The 19,034-nt window shown below is 37.2% G+C and overlaps 1 protein-coding gene across 4 annotated transcripts in view; it reads left to right on the top strand.

The window, feature by feature from the left end:
• Nucleotides 1-19,034, top strand: part of PREPL (prolyl endopeptidase like) — a 57,612-nt gene that overhangs the window by 32,159 nt on the left and 6,419 nt on the right. For all 4 annotated transcript variants that reach the window (XM_015083054.3, XM_015083053.3, XM_027072547.2 and 1 more), the window contains 5 exons: nt 3,227-3,443; nt 4,020-4,205; nt 12,370-12,567; nt 14,641-14,816; nt 17,600-17,816. In XM_015083054.3, the coding sequence (XP_014938540.1) occupies nt 3,227-3,443; nt 4,020-4,205; nt 12,370-12,567; nt 14,641-14,816; nt 17,600-17,816 (994 nt within the window). The remainder of the gene's footprint in view (nt 1-3,226; nt 3,444-4,019; nt 4,206-12,369; nt 12,568-14,640; nt 14,817-17,599; nt 17,817-19,034) is intronic.

Genomic DNA, 19,034 nt, shown 5'->3' with positions numbered 1-19,034 from the left:
CAACTTTTGAGTTAAAGTGTATTTTCTTTGATATTAGTATAGCTACCCCTGTGCTCGATTGGTTTCCACTTACATGAAATTTCTTTTTACATCCCCTCATCTTGAGCCTGTATGTGTCCTTGAAGCTGAAGTGAATCTCATAGGCAGTATATAGTTGGGTCTTCCTTTCTATCCATTCAGCCACTCTGTGCCATTTCATTGGAGAGTTTAATCCATTTACATTTAAAGTAATTATTCATAGGTGAGTACTTATTAATGCCATCTTATTGATGTTTTCTGGTTATTTTGTGGCTCCCGTGTTCCTTTCTCTCTCACTATCTTCCTTTGTGAATTTATGATTTTCCATAGTGTTCTGGTTTGAGTCCCTTCTCTTTTCTTTTGTATATCTGTTGTACATTTTTGCTCTGTGGTTACCATGACTTGTCTTCTCTTTCTAAGAAACTTGTTTCTGTAGAACCAGTTGTATTCTGACTTTCCGTAACCAAATATCTGCCAAGTAGTTGACCAAGTAATTTATCTTTTGATTACCTGTGTCATCATCAAACAAAAATAAATAGATAAAAGTAAAATACTGAAAATAGCAAAGATAGTGTTGAAAATAGCAAACTAGAGTAAGGAATTTGTCCTAAAACCATGTATTAAAACACATTAAGCTACAATAGTTAATACAACCCGATAGACAAATAATAGAGATCAGAAGAGATAACTCAAAAATTTATATATATAAAAAATTATGGAAAAGGCATCACAGACCAATGAAAAACAGGTATAATTTTTTAATACTGTAGAAAAATAATTTTCATCACTTCATACATCAGCATACATTCCTAAAAGATTTAAAGAATCAATTGATAAAAATAAAACTATCCAGAAAACCTAGATGCCAGTGGTAAGTACTTCATTCGACTTGGTTGAAATATTTCCAAAACAGGGGCACCTGGGTGGCTCAGTTGGTTAAGCTTCCAACTTCAGTTCAGGTCATGATCTCATGGTTGTGGGTTCAAGCCCCACATCTGGCTTTGTGCTGACATCTCAGAGCCTGGAGCCTGCTTCAAATTCTGTGTCTGCCTCTCTCTCTGCCCCTCCCCTGCTTGTGCTCTGTCTCTCCCTCTCAAAAATAAACATTAAAAAAAAAAGATTAAAAAAGGATACTGCTTATCATTAAATTCATATTTCCATTCCTAAGAAATGGGTAAGTATTTATCATAGGGAAATAATTGTAAAGGTGAGGAAGGGGGAACTGTCTTCATGAATACGTTCCCTATTGTATTCTTTATTACAATGAAACATTAAAATCTTAAGTTTTAAGAATTATAATAATTCAACCTAATAGAATATTAGGTAGCCATTAAAAATAATGATCACGGGGCACCTGGGTGGTTCATTCAGTTAAGTGTTCAATTCTTAATTTTGGTTTTTTCAACTCTTGATTTCCAGTCTTCATGGTTTGTGAGATCGAGCTCCACGAAAGGCTCTGTGCTGACAGCATGGAGTCTGGGATTCTCTCCTTCTGTCTGCCCCTCCCCTACTCGTGTGCACATACTCTCTCTCAAAATAAAGAAACATTTTTTAAAATGACCATAAAAGATTGTAATTAATGTGGGGGGAATACTGATATTATGTGAAGTCACAAATGCAGAATCCAAAATTGCATCTGTGTTTTATAGAAGTCCTGGAGCTGAAAAGTACAACATAGGAAATATAGTCAATAATATTGTAATAATGTTGTATGGTGACAGATGATGACTGCATTTGCTGTGATGAACATTAAGTAATGGGTAGAGTTCTCTGATCACTATATTGTGTATCTGAACTAGTATAACATTATATATCAACTGTACTTCAGTAATTTAAAGTTTTTTAAATTTTTTTTAATGTTTATTTTTGAGAGAGCATGTGCGCACACTTGAGCGGGGAAGGTGCATGGAGAAAGGGAGGCAGGATCAGAAGTGGGCTCTGCAGATAGTGGAGAGCCTGATGTGGGGCCCAAACTCACAAACCATGAGATTATGACCTGAGCCAAAGTCAGACGTTTTTCAATTTAAAAATGAAACACAAGGGTGTCTGCGTGGCTCAGTCAATTAAGCATCCACCTCTTGATTTCAGCTCAGTCTCATGGTTTGTGAGACTGAGCCCCCTATTAGGCTCTGCACTGATAGCTCAGAGCCTGCTTAGAATTCTCACCCTTCTCTTTGTCTCTGCCACTCCTCCACTGGTGTGCACATTCTCTCAAAATAAATAAACATTTAAAAAAAATAGTAAAACAGACAAAAAACACATATTGAGGTGCCTGGGTGGTTCAGTTGGTTAAGCATCTGACTGTTGGTTTCTGCTCAGGTCATGATCTCACGGTCATGAGATCGAGCCCCACATTGGGCTCCATGTGAAGCCTGCTTGGGATTCTGTCTCTCCCCCTCTCTGCCCCTCCACCAGTCGTGCACATGTTCTCTCTCTTTCTCACAAAATAAATATTTAAATAAACTTTAAAAAAATGAAACACATGCATGAAATACAAATAAAGGAGAAGGAAAAATAGAAAAAATTAAAACAGTTAACATTAATTTTTAAAATGTGTTTAGATTGCAAGCATTTTTCTTCCTGTTTGTGTTTCTGTTATTTCTATTTTGTTTTGTTATAAAACTAGGGGAAGGGGAGCATACAGAGGAAGAACAAAGTAAATTCTGTGTCCCTCTTCTTTCCTACAATTACATATCTCCTCTAGGAAATTTATTTCCTCTTCCCACTAAAAAGCCTGTAATCTATTAACGTGATTAAGTGAGAGAGGATACCTTTTGTGTACCTGAAAATGCATTTAGAAAAAGATGGATTGATGGATGCACAAATAATGTAATAAAGGAAATATAAGCAAATCATTGGTAATAATTGAATTTCAGTGGTGGGTGTATGGGTATTCACCTGACATGTTCAACTTCTGTGGTTTTGAAAATGTTCATAATAAAATGTTAGAGAAGAAGTTCCTTTGAATACTTCTGTGGGAGAAATGAGAAAAATAATAGTTTTTTTTATTTTTTTTATTTTACAAGCAGTGTTCACTAAGGAGTTATTTTCTGTCTGCATTATAAATCAACATATGTATAGCAGGCAGTGAAATACTGTCATTAACAAAGTAACATGCCACTGAAATTTACTGGATTTCTCTCTCTCTCTCTCTCTCTCTCTCTCTCTCGGTCTCTTTCTGCGTGCGTGTGTGTGTGTGTGCACGCAGCTATTTTGTTTTCCTTTATCTTACAAAAGACAGTCGTTTCCTCACCATAAACATTATGAACAAGACTACTTCTGAAGTGTGGTTGATAGATGGCCTAAGCCCTTGGGACCCACCAGTACTTATCCAGAAGCGAATACATGGCGTCCTTTACTACGTTGAACACAGAGATGATGAATTATACATTCTCACTAATGTTGGCGAGCCTACAGAATTCAAGGTAATCCTGGATTCTCCTTGTCCCTATGTGGTCTGTTCAAAAGTATCACACTTCCATCAACAACATTCTTTACGTTAAGAGTTAACTGTTTTCGTGGACTTTTGGTAAACTGTAGAAATTGATGCTACCTTTCCATGCATAACCAATTCCGTTTCTCTTCCCTTAGATATAATGTCTCTACACTTTGTAATTATGCCTAAAAAGATTAGCAAATGAAACCTACTTTATCCTGATTATATCATTTATGAAAGCCAAACTTAATGATTTAAAAGAATAGACTTTTATAAATTCATGACCTTATAACTTAGTAATTTGGTATTGATCTCAGCTAGGCAGTTCTGCTGGTCCCAGCCAGGCTCCTTAATGCATCCACAGTTAGCTCGCTAGCAAATGCCTTCACTCGAACATCCATTGGTTTGTTGTGAGCTAAGCAGTAGGCCATTCTATCTCACCACACAGCAGGCTCCTTCACACGGTGATGGTCACACTGCAGCCCTGATGTGTTCTTTGGCTCTTCTGGATGCCGTGGTTATCACATTTTGTTACCTGGATCTCTTCTGACTTTGTTCCACACAGCTCATGAGAACAGCAGCTGATTCCCCTGCCATTATGAATTGGGATTTATTTTTCACAATGAAGAGAAATACCAAAGTTGTAGACTTGGACATGTTTAAGGACCACTGCGTTCTATTCCTGAAGCACAGCAATCTACTTTACGTTAATGTGATTGGTTTGGCTGATGACTCGGTTCGGTCTCTGAAGGTAAGTTTAATTCTACATCCAGTTCAGTGTAACAGAACATCACATTTTGAGTGATAGCAACATACTGTTTCTTGAGTGGAATTTAATTTCAATGAAACTTGGCATACTGGATCTTTTCATACTGGATCTTAGGGGGTTTATTTTAAAATTACTTGGAGGACCTCACTTTTAGTAAAGTTTTACTTAAAATACGAACTTCAGAAGTAGAGTTCAGTGTCACGTTCCTCTTTCCACCTATCGCTATGTATCATCCATCTCTACAACTTTACGTATACTAATCACTCAGGCCAACTTGCCGGCTAGAGCCTGACCCACTGCTGCTGCTCCCATCCCACACCACCCCCCGTGGGGATAGGAGGCATGCCCACCATATTTCTGCCTTTGCAGAAATACCCTCTTCTTTTTGTTCATTTTCTTACCTGTGGGGGTTGCAGAAGGGACCAAGAAACCTTTGGTCTCTTTCAGTAAGGGGTGGCAGTGGTCTCCACTGCAGCACAGCTGTGAATGGTGGCACATCTGCCTGGCAGGCTGACTTGCTGATATTGCCTGTGGCTGCCAGAAAAGATAATCTGCCTCCACAAGTGAACTTCTTAAAATTGGTGAATGCCAGCCTTACAACCCCATTTTAAAGCAGCATTGACATGTAGGTTAGGGGCGCCTGGGTGGCTCAGTCAGTTGAGCATCTGACTTCGGCTCAGGTCATGATCTCATGGTCTGTGAGTTGGAGGCCCACATCACGCTCTGTGCTGACAGCTCAGAGCCTGGAGCCTGCTTCGGATTCTGTGTCTCCCTCTCTCTCTGCCCCTCCCCTGCTCATACTCTGTCTCTCTCTGTCAAAGATAAATAAACATTAAAAAAAAAAAATTTTAAAAACATGTAGGTTAGAAAACAGGTGCTGAAGGGAACGGGAAAGGCCTCCATTTTACTTGATATGGAAAGAGTTGTTAAACCAGTTGACCACTTATACCTAGTTTGAGGACCTAGCCAAAATGGAGAGAGAAATGCCATTTGAGCATCTTGTTTGGTTAAATTTTATTCCAAATAATTGAAATCATTACCTTTTTTCTTTTTTAAGTTTATTTATTTTGAGATTTAGTTTGAGCATAGGGAAGGGCAGAGAGAGGGGGAGAGAGAGAATCCCAACCAGGTTCCTTGCTCAGCAGAGCCCAACATAGGGGTCAGTCTCACAACTGCAAGATCACTACCTAAGCCAAAATCAAGAGTCAGACACTTGACTGACTGAACCACCCCGGCTCCCCATTTTCTTTATATATTTTAGATACTAACCCTTTATCGGATATATCATTTGCAGATATCATCTCCCATTCTGTAGGTTGCCTTTTAGTTTGTTGTTTCCTTTGGTTTATTTTTGTTTTTTCTTTCCCTTCCCTTGTCTAGAAAAAAGTTGCTATGGCCAGTGTCAGAGAAATTACCTCCTGTGCTCTCTTCTAGAATATCTATGGTTTCACGTCTCACATTTAGGTCTTTAATCAATTTTGAATTTGTTTTTGTATATGGTATAAGAAAGTGGTCCAGTTTCATTCTTTTGCATGTTTTCCCAGCACCATTTGTTGAAAAGACTGTCTTTTTCCCATTGGATATCACTTCCTGCTTTGTCAAACATTAATTTACCATATAGTTGTGGGTTTATGTCCGGTTTTTCTTTTCTGATCTGTTGATCTGTGTATCTATTTTTGTGCCAGTACCTACTGTTTAGATCACTACAGCTTTGTGATATAACTTGAAATCCAGAACTGTGATGCCTCCAGCTTTCCTTTTCTTCTTCAAGATAGCTTTGGCTATTTGGAGTCATTTGTGCCTCCATACAAATTTTAGGATTGTTCGTTCTAGTTTTGTGAAAAATGCTGTTAGTATTTTGATAGGGATTGCATTAAATGTGTAGATTGCTTTGGTAGTATAGACATTTCAACAATATTTTTTTTTTCCGATCCATGAGCATGAAATGTCTTTCCATTTGTGTCATCTCTAATTTCTCTCATCAGTGTTATAATTTAGAGTTTTCAGAGTCTAGATGTTTTACCTCTTTAGTTAGGTTTATTCCTAGGTATCTTATTATTTTGGGTGTAATTGTAAATGGGATTGTTTTCTAAATTTCTCTTTCTGCTGCTTCATTATTGGTGTATACAAATGCAACAGATTTCTGTAGATTGATTTTGTATCCTGCAACTTTACTGAGTTCATTTACTAGTTCCAGCAGTTTTTTGGTGGAGTCTTTCAAGTTTTATATTTATAGTATGTCATGTGCAAATAGTGAAAATTTTACTTTTTCCTTACTGATTTGGATGCCTTTTATTTCTTTTTGTTACCTGATTGTTGTGGCTAGGACTTCTAGAACTCTGTTGAATAAAAGTGGTCAGAGTGAACATCCTTATCTTGTTCCTGATCTTAAGGAAAGGCTCTCAGTTTTTCCCCATTTAGGATGATGTTAGCTGTGGGCTTTTAATAAAGGGCCTTTATTATGTACAGCTAAGTTCCTTCTAAACCTACTTTGTTGAGGTTTTTTTTTTAATCATAAATGGACATTGTACTTTGTCAGATGCTTTTTCTGCATCTACTAAAATGATCATATGGTTCTTATCCTTTTTCTTACTGATGTGGTATATCACGTTGATTGATTTGTGAATATTGAACCACTCTTGCAACCCAGGAATAAGTCCCACTTGGTCATGGTGAATGATGTTTTTAATGTATTGTTGGATTCGGCTTGCTAGTATTTTGTTGAGGATTTTTGCATCTGTGTTCATCAGGGATTTTGGCCTGTAGGTCTCTTTTTATGGTGTCTTTGTGTGGTTTTGGTATCTGAGTAATGCTGTCCTCATAGAATGAATTTAGAAGTTTTCTTTTCTTTTTTTTTTTTGGAATAGTTTAAGAATAGGCATTAACTGTTCTTCATATGTTTGGTGGAATTCATCTGTGAAGCCATCTGCTTCTGGCCTTTTGTTTGTTTTTTTAATTTCTGATTCAATTTCATTGCTGGTTATCAGTCTGTTCAAATTTTTTTATCTCTTTGTGTTGCAGTTTCAGTAGGTTGTATATTTCTAGGAATTTTTCCATTTCTTCTAGGTCGTCCAGTTTTTTGACATAATTTTTCATAATATTCTTTTATTATTGTTTGTGTTTCTATGGTATTTGTTGTTATTTCTCCTCATTTGTAGTTTTATTTAGTTGGGTCCTTTCTCTTTTTTTTCTTGAGAAGTCTGGCTAGAGGTTTATCAACTTTAGTGATTTTTTTTCCCAAAGAACCAGCTCATTGTTTCATTGATCTGTTCTATTGTAGTTGTTTGGTTTCTGTATCGCTTATTTCTGCTCTAATCTTTATTATTTCCTTCCTTCTGCTGGTAATTAGGTTTTGTTTGTTCTTTTTCTAGCTCCTTTAGGTGTAAGGTTAGGTTGTTTATTTGAGATATTTCTTGCTTCTTACAGTTGGCCTATATTGCTGTAAATTTCCCTCTTAGAACCACTTTTGCTGCATCCCAAAGGTTTTGAACCATTGTGTTTTCATTTTCATTTGTTGCCATGTACTTTTTAAATTTCTTTTGTTTCCTGGTTGACCCATTCATTGTTTAGGAGCATGTTATTTAACCTCCATGTATTTGTAGTCTTTCCAGATGTTTTTTTCTTACAGATTTTTTTCTTTTAGCTTCATAGTGTTACAGTCAGAAAAGATGCATGGTATGACTTTGATCTTTTAAAATTTGTTGAGGCTTGTTTTGTAGCCTAATAAGTGATCTGTTCTGGAGAATGTTCCATGTGCACTTGAAAAAAATGTGTATTCTGTTTTAGGATGGAATGTTCTGAATAGATCTGTCTGTTAAATCCATCTAATCCAGTGCATCATTCAAAGCCATTGTTTCCTTGTTGATTTTCTGTTTAGTTGCAATCTGTCTATTGATGTAAGTGGGGTGTGGAAGTGCCCTACTGTTGTTAATTATTACCAGTTAGTTCCTTTATGTTTCTTACTAACTGTTTTATGTATTTGGGTGCTCCTGTGTTGGATGCATACATTTTATAATTATTATATCTTCCCGTATTGTTCCCTTTATGATTATATGGTGTCCCTCTTTGTCTCTTGTTACAATCTTTGTTTTAAAATCTATTTTGTCTGATACCAATATTGCTACTCCAGCTTTTCTTTGACATCCATTTGCATGATCAGTGTTTCTCCATTCCCTCACTTTCAATCTGCAGGTGTTTTTAGATCTAAAATGAGTTTCCTGTAGGTAGCATATGGATGGGTCCTGGTTTTTATTCATTCTGTCACCCTGTGTCTTTTAATTAGAGCATTTAGTCCATCTAGTTTTAAAGTAATTGTTGATAGATATGTATTTATTGCCATTTTTACTTGTTTTGTAGTTATTTCCAAAGTTTTTCTCTGATCCTTTCTTCTCTTTCTTTCAGGGTTTGCTGGTTTTCTTTAGTGATATATTTGGATTTCTTTCTTCTTTATTCTTTGCATATTTATTAGTATTTTTTGATTTGTGGTTACCATTAGGTTTTTATATAGCCTCTTCTGCGTATAGCAGAAGTCTATATTAATTTGATTGTCGTTTAAGTTTGAACCAGTTCTTTACTCCTCCCCTCCCCAAGTTTTAGATATATGGTGCCATATTCTACATTGTTTTATTTTGTGAGTTCCTTGACTGATTCTTTACAGAAATATTTATTTTTACTGGTTTTGTGTTTCCTAGCTTCATACTATCTTTTTTTGGTCTTTCCTTTTTACTCAGAATCCCCTTTAATATTTCTTGCAGGGCTGGTTTTATGGTCATGAACTCTTTTAGTTTTTATTTGGGAAACTCTTTGTATCTCCTTCTATACTGAGTGATAGCCTTCCTGGATGTAGTATTCTTGGATACAAGTTTTTCCTATTCAGCATTTTGAATACATCATGCCACTCCTTTCTGGCTTGGAAAGTTTCGCTGAAAAAACCACTGATAGCCTTATGGGGTTTCCTCTGTATATAACTGTCTTCTTTTGTCTTGCTACATTCATTCATTCATTTATTTTTAGTGTTTATTTATTTTTGAGAGAGAGACAGAGTGCAAGTGGGGAACGAGGAGAGAGAGAGGGAGACACAGAATCCAAAGCAGGCTCCAAGCTCTGTGCTGTCAGCACAGAGCCTGATGTGCAGCTTGAACCCACAAACCATGAGATGATGACCTGAGCTGAAGTCATACGCTTAACTGACTGAACCACCCAGGCACCCCTTGACTTGCTACTTTTAATATTTTTTCTTTATCACTATATTCTGCCATTTTAATTACAATATGCCTTGCTATGGATCTGCTTTTGTTGATTTTTATCCGGGGAGGGGGTGGTGGTTCTCTGTGCATCCTGGATCTGGATTTCTTTCTCTTTCCTTCTCCAGATTAGTAAGTTTTCATCTATTATTTCTCAAATTCTCTGCCCCCTTTTCTTTATCTTCTTATGGGACTCCTAGAATACAACTGTTATTATGTTTGATGGAGTCACTGAGTTCCCTAAGTCCATTCTCATTTTCCATAATTCTTTTTTCTCTCTCTTGTTCAGCTTGATTACTTTCAATTACTCTGTCTTCTAGGTAATTAATTCGTTCCTCTGCTTCCAGCCTGCTATTCATTGTATCAAGCACATTTCTCATTTTGTTTATTGAACCCTTTATCTCTGGTATATTATTCCTTATCTGTGCTAATAGTTTCACTGATGTCCACCATTCTTTTCTCAAGTCTGGTGAGTATCCTTACGATCATTGCTTTAAATTCTTCATCAGGCATATCACTTCCATGTTTCACTTAAATCTCTGGCTTTTTGTTCATTTGAGACAAAGCGTGTCTTCTCATTTTGTCTAAGTTTCTATGCCTATTTCTGTGTGAGGAAAGTCAACTACATCTCTTGTTCTTGAGGGTAATGGCTTTATGAAGAAGAGGTCCTGTAGTGTCCTGCGGTATAATGTCTTCTGTTCTCCAGGGCCTGATGCTTCCAGGAATGTCTCCAGTGGAACATCATATCTGTAATTTATTCTATATCCTCTCTTTATTCCCTGACCCTTTTGGGCTTTGTTACAGTGTTTTGAGTCATCAACACATAGAATCAATACTACATTATATATTAGGTTCTACTTAAAGAAAATTTTATAGATCAGAGCCTTTCATGAACTGGATAATACTGATTAATATGCAGGGACAATGGCATACACAAAGGACAAAATCTTTAAGCCAGACTATATTATAAAATATTTCTGTATGTAACATCTCCGCCTAGTAGGCACTTCACTAAAAGATCTTTTTAAACTCCATCTGGGCAACAGAAATGTAAAATCCTTAATATATTTGCCTCCTATCTTTGGTCATCATATTACCAGTTTTTCCTGGTAATTTTTTTTTTTCACAAAAAGAAGCTATGATAATTTAATTGGTTAGGATACTTAATTTAAGCAAATCTTGGGGAGACTTTTTGCTCTGTACTAATATCACTTCACATGGAGGCATTTGCACACTTGAGCCAGTTTTCTTTCAGTGAGATAGATGACTACGATTGCTGGTAGGATGCTAGCGCTGAACCTGTTTCTTTCATGTATCAAAGAAATAGCTGCAGATCACCTAGCCAATTTATCATTATTCTTGGGTGCTGTCCATTAACATACCCAGATAGTACTGCAGGTTTCTCAATAGGAAATGCAGTTTAAGATATCCTTGAGATGGTTAACATTTATTTCTGGACAACTAGAACTAGACAAACTAGAACAGTTTTTGTTACGGTAAAACTTTACCCTTGGTCCCAGTACTTTAAGAAATACACCCAAAAGAGTTATTTATTGGAACTACTTGGTTTGAAACTATGACCACTTACCACATGGGGCACATGGAAACTCTTTTAAAGTTTCACCAAAGGACAGAAAAATTTGTGCCTGTGTGGACTTAGGCATCATGTACCCTCTTTCTGAGACCTGGTTACAACATGAGTAGTGAGAAGCGATGGTGGTTTTTCCCAGCAAGGTCTCCATTTACTCACTCCCATTTATGCTTCCAGACTTCACAACTTTGATGTGCCACATGCTTCTTTCCGTTTTATGGCTTTCACTTAAGTAGACAGATTATCCTTGAACATAATTCTCGGTCTGAGGACAGTAAATTAGGAACTCTCTTTGAGAGATATTTTGAATATATATCCTTGGAGTGTTCAGGAAGATAGATTCTTTGGACTAATAGTAAGACATATGCTCTGTGAACATAAACTCTGGCTGTAGTTTCTACAGGTCAGATGATGCACTCTTTATGCACACAGCCCCCACCTACCCTTTTTGAATAATGCCAACCTGTGACATTGCTGTGCCAAGACCTCTGATTTTCTTTCTACAATTACTCGGGAAAGGAAAGGCAATTTTCTTTTAATGTTCTGACTCTCGGTACCATTTCTTATATTCTGCCAGCCTGCTTACCACAATTCTTTGAAAGGTGTAAGAGGGATGTTAGTGGCAGGCTTGAAACTGGACCCTGCTGCTCTGAGAGAATAAATTTTGATTCCTTTCCTTTTTTCTTAAAGTGAAGAATCCTAATCATAATAGCTGTGAGTCTCTCAGAGTGTATGTGCCAGGAAAGGTTTTGTTCTGCACAACAGTTAGCCTGGGGGCTGAAGTTAGAAACAAATTGTAAATGCTTTAGTGCTGCTGAGTGAGTTTGTAGCCCTGGCATGATAACTGTCACCACTGTGGCTGTCTAGGCCACAGGGAAAGTGCTGGTGGGTAAATCATTAAAAAAACACCTGAGCGAGATTTCATGTTCTCTGAGAACGGAGATCTGGAGATGTTGCCGGGTTCTGGAATTATTATTTGATTTGCTCTTATTCGTAACCATTTTACTATTCACTTCCCAAGTTTATACCCAAAATAAATGGCTTTATTAAAGGAGATCCTGTATAAATCCAGAGTCATGATAAACCATTTTCCTATAATTTTTCCTTATTTTATTGGTCATTAATGTGGAGTCCTGTTCATTTGTTACTTGAAATATATTCTGTTGTGCTGAAATAATAGTTAAATGAGGAATTACTTATAATGGATAAAAGTAAACTGGATGTCCACATCATCTTGTTTGTAGCTGACTCAAATTTAATTAATGATACTTAGTGTGTAGATAAAGAGTAAAAATAACTTTTATTTCTTTAGCTTCCTCCTTGGGCCTGTGGATTCATAATGGATACCAATTCAGACCCAAAGAACTGCCCCTTCCAGCTTTGCTCTCCAATACGTCCCCCAAAATACTACACATACAAATTTGCAGAAGGCAAACTATTTGAGGAAACTGGGCACGAAGACCCAATCACAAAGACTAGTCGTGTTTTACGTCTAGAAGCCAAAAGCAAGGTAAGTCTTTGTAATCCCAACTCTGAGCCCCCATCTACTGCATTCATACTACTTGTCAAGCATTGTGCAGTTGCTGCTGGTGTTACATTAGCATGGGTTTCTGAAGTGGATCTCACATACCACAGTAAGACCCAAATGATCTTAAGGGATCCATGGATTTTTTTTTTTTTAAATACTCCCGTATTTATTTTAACATGGCTTAGAAAATTTATAGCTAGCATGTCAAGTCATTGATTTCATCAAGGCTTGTTAATATTTGAATTTTGAATTTGAATTTTGAAAGTTGACTTCAAGAAATTGTCAGAGTTGGTTTCTAGGTAATGGCAAAAAATTGTGAAGGTGGTAAGCAGTTGACTAGAGTGCTTGAATCTAGTAGGGAAGATGATTGATATTGAAGGAGTAAGTGCTAATGTACTGACTGCTGCAAAGGACGCCGTGTTGAGTACAGTGGAAACATGGCACAGGGACCTTACCTAGGCTGGAGGGATCACTGAAGGCTTCTGAGAAAGTGATGTCTCAGGTAAAACCTCAAGGATGATTAGGAATCTAACTAGAAAAGGGGCAGGAGGAATACATTTGTGTAGAGGCCTGAATTGAGGGAGAAATGGTGCTTTCAAGAAGTAGAAAGGAAGGGGTGCCTGGCTGACTCAGTTGCAAGAGGATGCAACTTTTGATCTCAGGGTTGTGAACTCAAGCCACATGTTGGGTGTAGAGATTACTTAAATAATTTTTTTTTTAAGTAAAGGAGGACAATATGGCCAAAGTGTAGAGTAAAAGAGGTAAGACTGAGGGCAGAGTAAAAAGTATAAAAGAAAATTTGTGCAAGTGGGGAACAAATTAATAAACTGTGGCCTTTGGATTTAAGGAATTTTCAGACCTTGACCTATCAAACATCAGATAATTTCATATGTGTTGGCAATGAATTATGACACAGCCTTTTTGTCTTTATGAATTTTTTTCTTCGTTGATTTTCTTTTAAATCTTTATTTAAGTGTATTTTTTTAATAATACAAGAGCAATACACATTTCTTAGAATAAATACAAAAATGCAGAATGTACAAAGTTTAGATGACTACTTTTCAGTCCCATTTGCTGTACCTCTTAGATATAATTATTGTTTACCATTTATTGTATCACTTTCCAGATTTTTGTGTTTGGTTTTTTGTCAACAGAATATGTTTACAGGGGCGCAGTCGGTTGAGCTCAGTCAGTTGAGCATCCGAATTCAGGTTAGGTAATGATCTCACGGTTCGTTAGTTCAAGCCCCATATCAGGTCCTCCACTCCCAGCGCAGAGCTGGCTTCAGATCCTGTTCCCGTCTCTCTCTCTCTGCCCCTCCCCCTTTACACTCAAAAAGAAAAGAAAAAAATATATATTTTTAGGCTTTGTTTTGCTTTAGAAATGTGTAACTATACCATATACCAATCCATCAAAATGTTGTAGTTATCATATCCTAAGTGGAAAGAACAGTGAAACTAACTGAAATTCTGGCGCTTAATGGTTGAGGATTCTGCCTATAGAGGACAGAAAATTGAGCAGTTAAAACTTCTTTAGTCAACCTATTTGTAAATATGCAAAGATGTGAAATGTCAGTATCTAGCCATAGGTGTGGGGAAATTAACTATGCTAGTACGTCTAATTTTGGTAGCTATATTTTGACTTAATCTTGAAAGAAAAAAATTACAGTAATAGTAGGTAGTAAAGAACTCTTTAAAATCACTTCACTGTCTTGGAAAGCTGCATTTCATAAAATGTTTTCAAGCCTGAGTTTTGCTGCTCTTTTCTAGTTAGGATTATGGGTCAGCAGAATAGCTAAAAATGGGGATGAACCATGATGTATTTTTAAAGACCTTAACCATAACTCTGTTGTCCTTTTTTTTTTTTTTTTAAGTAATTTCTATACCCAATGTGAGGCTTGAACTCACAACTCTTAAGAGTGAGCCAGCCAGGAGCCCCTCCATTGTCTCAATTAAATGAAGTTTGTATTCAACATCAGTAAGCAATGCATAAAATTAGGGATAAACTGTTTTAAAAAACTTTTATTTACATTGCGTAGTAACTCTTCATTTCCAGGATGGAAAATCAGTGCCAATGACTATTTTCCACAAAACGGATTCTGAGGACTTGCAGAAGAAACCTCTCCTGGTACATGTATATGGAGCTTATGGAATGGACTTAAAAATGAATTTCAGACCTGAAAGACGGGTGTTGGTGGATGATGGATGGATATTAGCATATTGCCACGTTCGGTGAGTCAACACATTTTACCTGGCCCATGAGTGTTGTGACAGATGTCCAGAACAATGCTGTATCAGGGAGGAAAGTTTATTTTCTCATTTGTGTTATTGAATTTATGTATTCCTAAACATGTACTGATAGAAGCTGATTTAACAGACTAGTTGATCCAGAAAGCAAAAGGGTAGATTTTTAGGATCTTGCACCAGATTTTTTTTTTTAAATTCTATTGAGACCTCTTTACTTTGGGCAAAAATGAGACCTGAAAGCAAAGCAGTAGGTATATGGTAAATAACAGTAAAACAAGCGACAGCTTTGATGATCACTTTAGAATAGCAAGAATTTAACACATTTTGAAATTAAGTCTATGAATGAGCTATTCTTTCTTTTCCTTTTTTTTTTTATATAATTTATTATCAAATTGGTTTACCCAGTGCTCATCCCAAAAGGTGCCCTCCTCAATGCCCGTCACCCCTTTCCTCTCTCCCCCACCCCCCATCAACCCTCACTTTGTTGTCAATATCCAAGAGTCTCTTATGGTTTGCCTCCCTCCCTCTCTGTAACTTTTTTCCCCCCTTCCTCTCCCCCATGGTCTTCTGTTAAGTTTCTCAGGATCCACATATCAGTGAAAACATATGATATCTGTCTTTCTCTGCCTGACTTTTTTTTTCACTTAGCATAATACTCTCCAGTTCCATCCATGTTGCAACAAATGGCCATATTTCGTTCTTTCTCATTGCCCTGTAGTACTCCATTGTGTATATAAACCACGATTTCTTTATCCATTCATCAGTTGATGGACATTTAGGCTCTTTCCATAATTTGGCTATTGTTGAGAGTGCTGCTATAAACATTGGGGTACAAGTGCCCCTATGCATCAGTACTCCTGTATCCCTTGGGTAAATTCCTAGCAGTGCTATTGCTGGGTCATAGGGTAGGTCTATTTTTAATTTTCTGAGGAACCTCCACACTGTTTTCCAGAGTGGCTGCACCAATTTGCATTCCCACCAACAGTGCAAGAGGGTTCCCGTTTCTCCACATCCTCGCCAGCATCTATAGTCTCCTGATTTGTTCATTTTAGCCACTCTGACTGGCGTGAGGTGGTATCTCAGTGTGGTTTTGATGTGTATTTCCCTGATGAGGAATGACGTTGAGCATGTTTTCATGTGCCTGTTGGCCATCTGGATGTTTTCTTTAGAAAAGTATCTATTCATGTCTTCTGCCCATTTCTTCACTGGCTTATTTGCTTTTCAGGTGTGGAGTTTTGTGAGTTCTTCATAGGTTTTGGATACTAGCCCTTTATCCGATATGTCATTTGCAAGTATCCCATTCCATCAGTTGCCTTTTAGTTTTGTTGATTGATTCCTTTGTGGTTGCACCAGATTTTTAGAATTCATGTACCAGTCTGTGTACTCTGACTTCATTTTATTTTAGCTGTTTTCAAGACACAAGTAATATTTTATGTTTCTGCTTAAAATCTTTCTCCATCTCCCTATCTCCAAAATAAAATCCAAACTCCTTACTTATAGTATTTAACATCCTAATGATCTGGCTTATCTCTGTAGTGAGATCTTTCATTACTGCCCAGACACACCCTGCACTCCAGCCCTGTTACATCCTTTCAGATGACACTTTCTCCTCTCTGCCTTTGCACATGCTGTGTCTTGATGTTTTCCCTTTCTTTGTGCATCTCATATTTTCATATTCTCATATTCTTCCTCCAAGACTCGGATTAGGTATCCTCTCCTTCTTAAGCATTTGTTTTAAGAAGTATATACCCCTAACCTAATAAGTGGATGTTCTTTCTACTGTTTCTGTGATAACCTGCAGTACACTTGTGTGAAAGCAGCAACCACATGCTTGGCAGCTGTTTTCTTTCCCCCCAAAATTATGATCTTCAGGCAGGAGATTTTTGCGTGTGTGTGTGTGTAGATTTTTTTTTTTTTAAGAAAGTTTATTTGTGGGGCGCCTGGGTGGTTCAGTCAGTTAAGTGTCTGACTTTGGGTCAGGTCATGATTTCATGGTTTGTGGGCTTCGAGCCCCGTGTTGGGCTCTGTGCTCAGAGCCTGGAGCCTGCTTCAGATTCTGTGTCTCCCTCTCCGCCCCTCCCCCACTTGTGCTCTGTCTCTCAAAAATAAGTAAACGTTAAAAACAATTTTTTTAAGAAAGTTTATTTGTAATCTTGTATCATTTAACCTAATGATTCTCAGCTCTGGGTGTCCAGTCATCTGAGGACCTTTTGCTTTTTTATATTTTTAAGGCCAGCATTTAACACAGTACCTGAGAAGCAGAAGCAGCAACTCAAAACATATTTGTTGAGGGAGACCTGACTGGCTTAGAGCATGCTGAGTTTATTGATCCTTGGGTCATGAGTTTAAGCCTCATGTTGGGCATAGAGCTTACTTTGAATGAATGAATGAGTGAATGAGTGGAAAAGAAAAAATGACAAATGACTCTTATTTTTTTATAAAAACATATTTGTTGAACCCATTTTTGACTGTCTCTTATCAGGGATTGACAAACCCTTTCTCTGAAAAACTAAATAGTAAATATTTCAGGCTTTGTAGGCCACCTATGGTCTCTGTTGTATATTCCTCATTGTTTTTTGTTGTTGTTTTTTCTCCCAACCTTTAAAAATAAACCATTCTTAGCTCTAACGCCATTTAAAAAAAATAATAATAAAAAAATAAAACAGGCCTCCAGGTAGTTGTTGCCCACCGGCTATTGTTTGCTGACCCTGAAATATATCATTAATATTTTTTTCCCACTAAAAAATTTTTTTGCCCTTTAATTTCAGGGGTGGTGGTGAGTTAGGCCTCCAGTGGCACGCTGATGGCCGTCTAACTAAAAAACTCAATGGCCTTGCTGACTTAGAGGCTTGCATTAAGACGCTTCATGGCCAAGGCTTTTCTCAGCCAAGTCTAACAGCCTTGACTGCTTTCAGTGCTGGAGGGGTGCTTGTGGGAGCATTGTGTAATTCTAATCCAGAGCTCCTAAGAGCTGTGACTTTGGAGGTGAGTATACTTTGTCTCTTCTATTTACAAAGTGGGAAAGTGGGAAAGCCCTAGGATGCTCTATAAAAAATATTTGTTATATCTTTTCACATTTCTCTCTCTCTCTCCCAAATATTTTTAAAGAAGTTGCTAACATATTTACTAGCATAGGGAGAATAACAAAACCTTAAAATTTTAAACACACAATTGTAGCTCTGGGAGAACTTCTAAACTTAATCTAACTGCTTATCCTTTATCCCTTCTTCCTGGACAGTGTTCTTTATTAATCATTGAGAATTTCCACTGAAGAATATTAATGGCTATCCTCATTGACCATTTCTTATTTTTAAGAACATGTAGAGTTGGTAGAAAAGAGGCAAAGGATATATGACTCACCAGTTCCAGGGACTCAGGCAGAGCACACTGTGACTCTGGAATTCATGAAATCCGTTGCCTGTGCTGCCCATCAACCTTTTAGTCCTGGATGTAGGGGCTCTCTGTTTTTTAGATACTCCATTCTTAAAGGTCTTTAAGGGGTAGTTTTTCTGTACTTTGATTGAAATATCTTGCTTTATTCTTAAAAGTCTCTACAGTTGACCTTTGAACAACATGGGGGCCAGGGGCACAGACCCATCCCCATCCCCATGCAGTCAGAAACCCATGATAAACTTTGGACTCCCCAAAAACTTAACTGCAAATAGCCTCCTGTTGAGCAGAAACTTTACCAATAACATAAGCAGTCGATTAACATGTTTTGTATATTCTATGTATCACATACTATGTTCTTACAATAAGTTAGAGATAAGAAAATGTTATTAAGATCATAAGGAAGAGAAAAAAATGTTTGTACAGTACTGTATGTATATCTATTGAAAAAATCCAGATGTAAGTGGACTTGCATAGTTCGAACCTATGTCACTCAAGGGGCAACTGTATAGTCTTCCTGGTGTCCAAAATTATGACGTTCTATTAAAGCAGCTCATTTCACCTTCATCACTGTGCTCCTGGTTAGGTACTCTAGAAAATAATGACCGGGATGGAGAGAGCATATTATTTTCAGGTTTCTTTTATTTTGAGGATGGGTATACACTGTGGACTTGTAAATAAGTGTTAAATAATCCTCATCTGTAAATCTACTTTTTTAAGTAGAGATGCTAAATATAGAGGGGGGAAATCTATATACAAAGATAATAATAGCAAAGCTATTTACAATATAAAGAGAATACAACTGGTCTGTGA

This window comes from Acinonyx jubatus, chromosome A3 (assembly GCF_027475565.1).
Source record: "Acinonyx jubatus isolate Ajub_Pintada_27869175 chromosome A3, VMU_Ajub_asm_v1.0, whole genome shotgun sequence".
NCBI classification, from domain to species: Eukaryota; Metazoa; Chordata; class Mammalia; order Carnivora; family Felidae; genus Acinonyx; species Acinonyx jubatus.
Note: the sequence above shows the minus strand (reverse complement) of the source record. Positions and strands in the feature narration are given on the sequence as shown.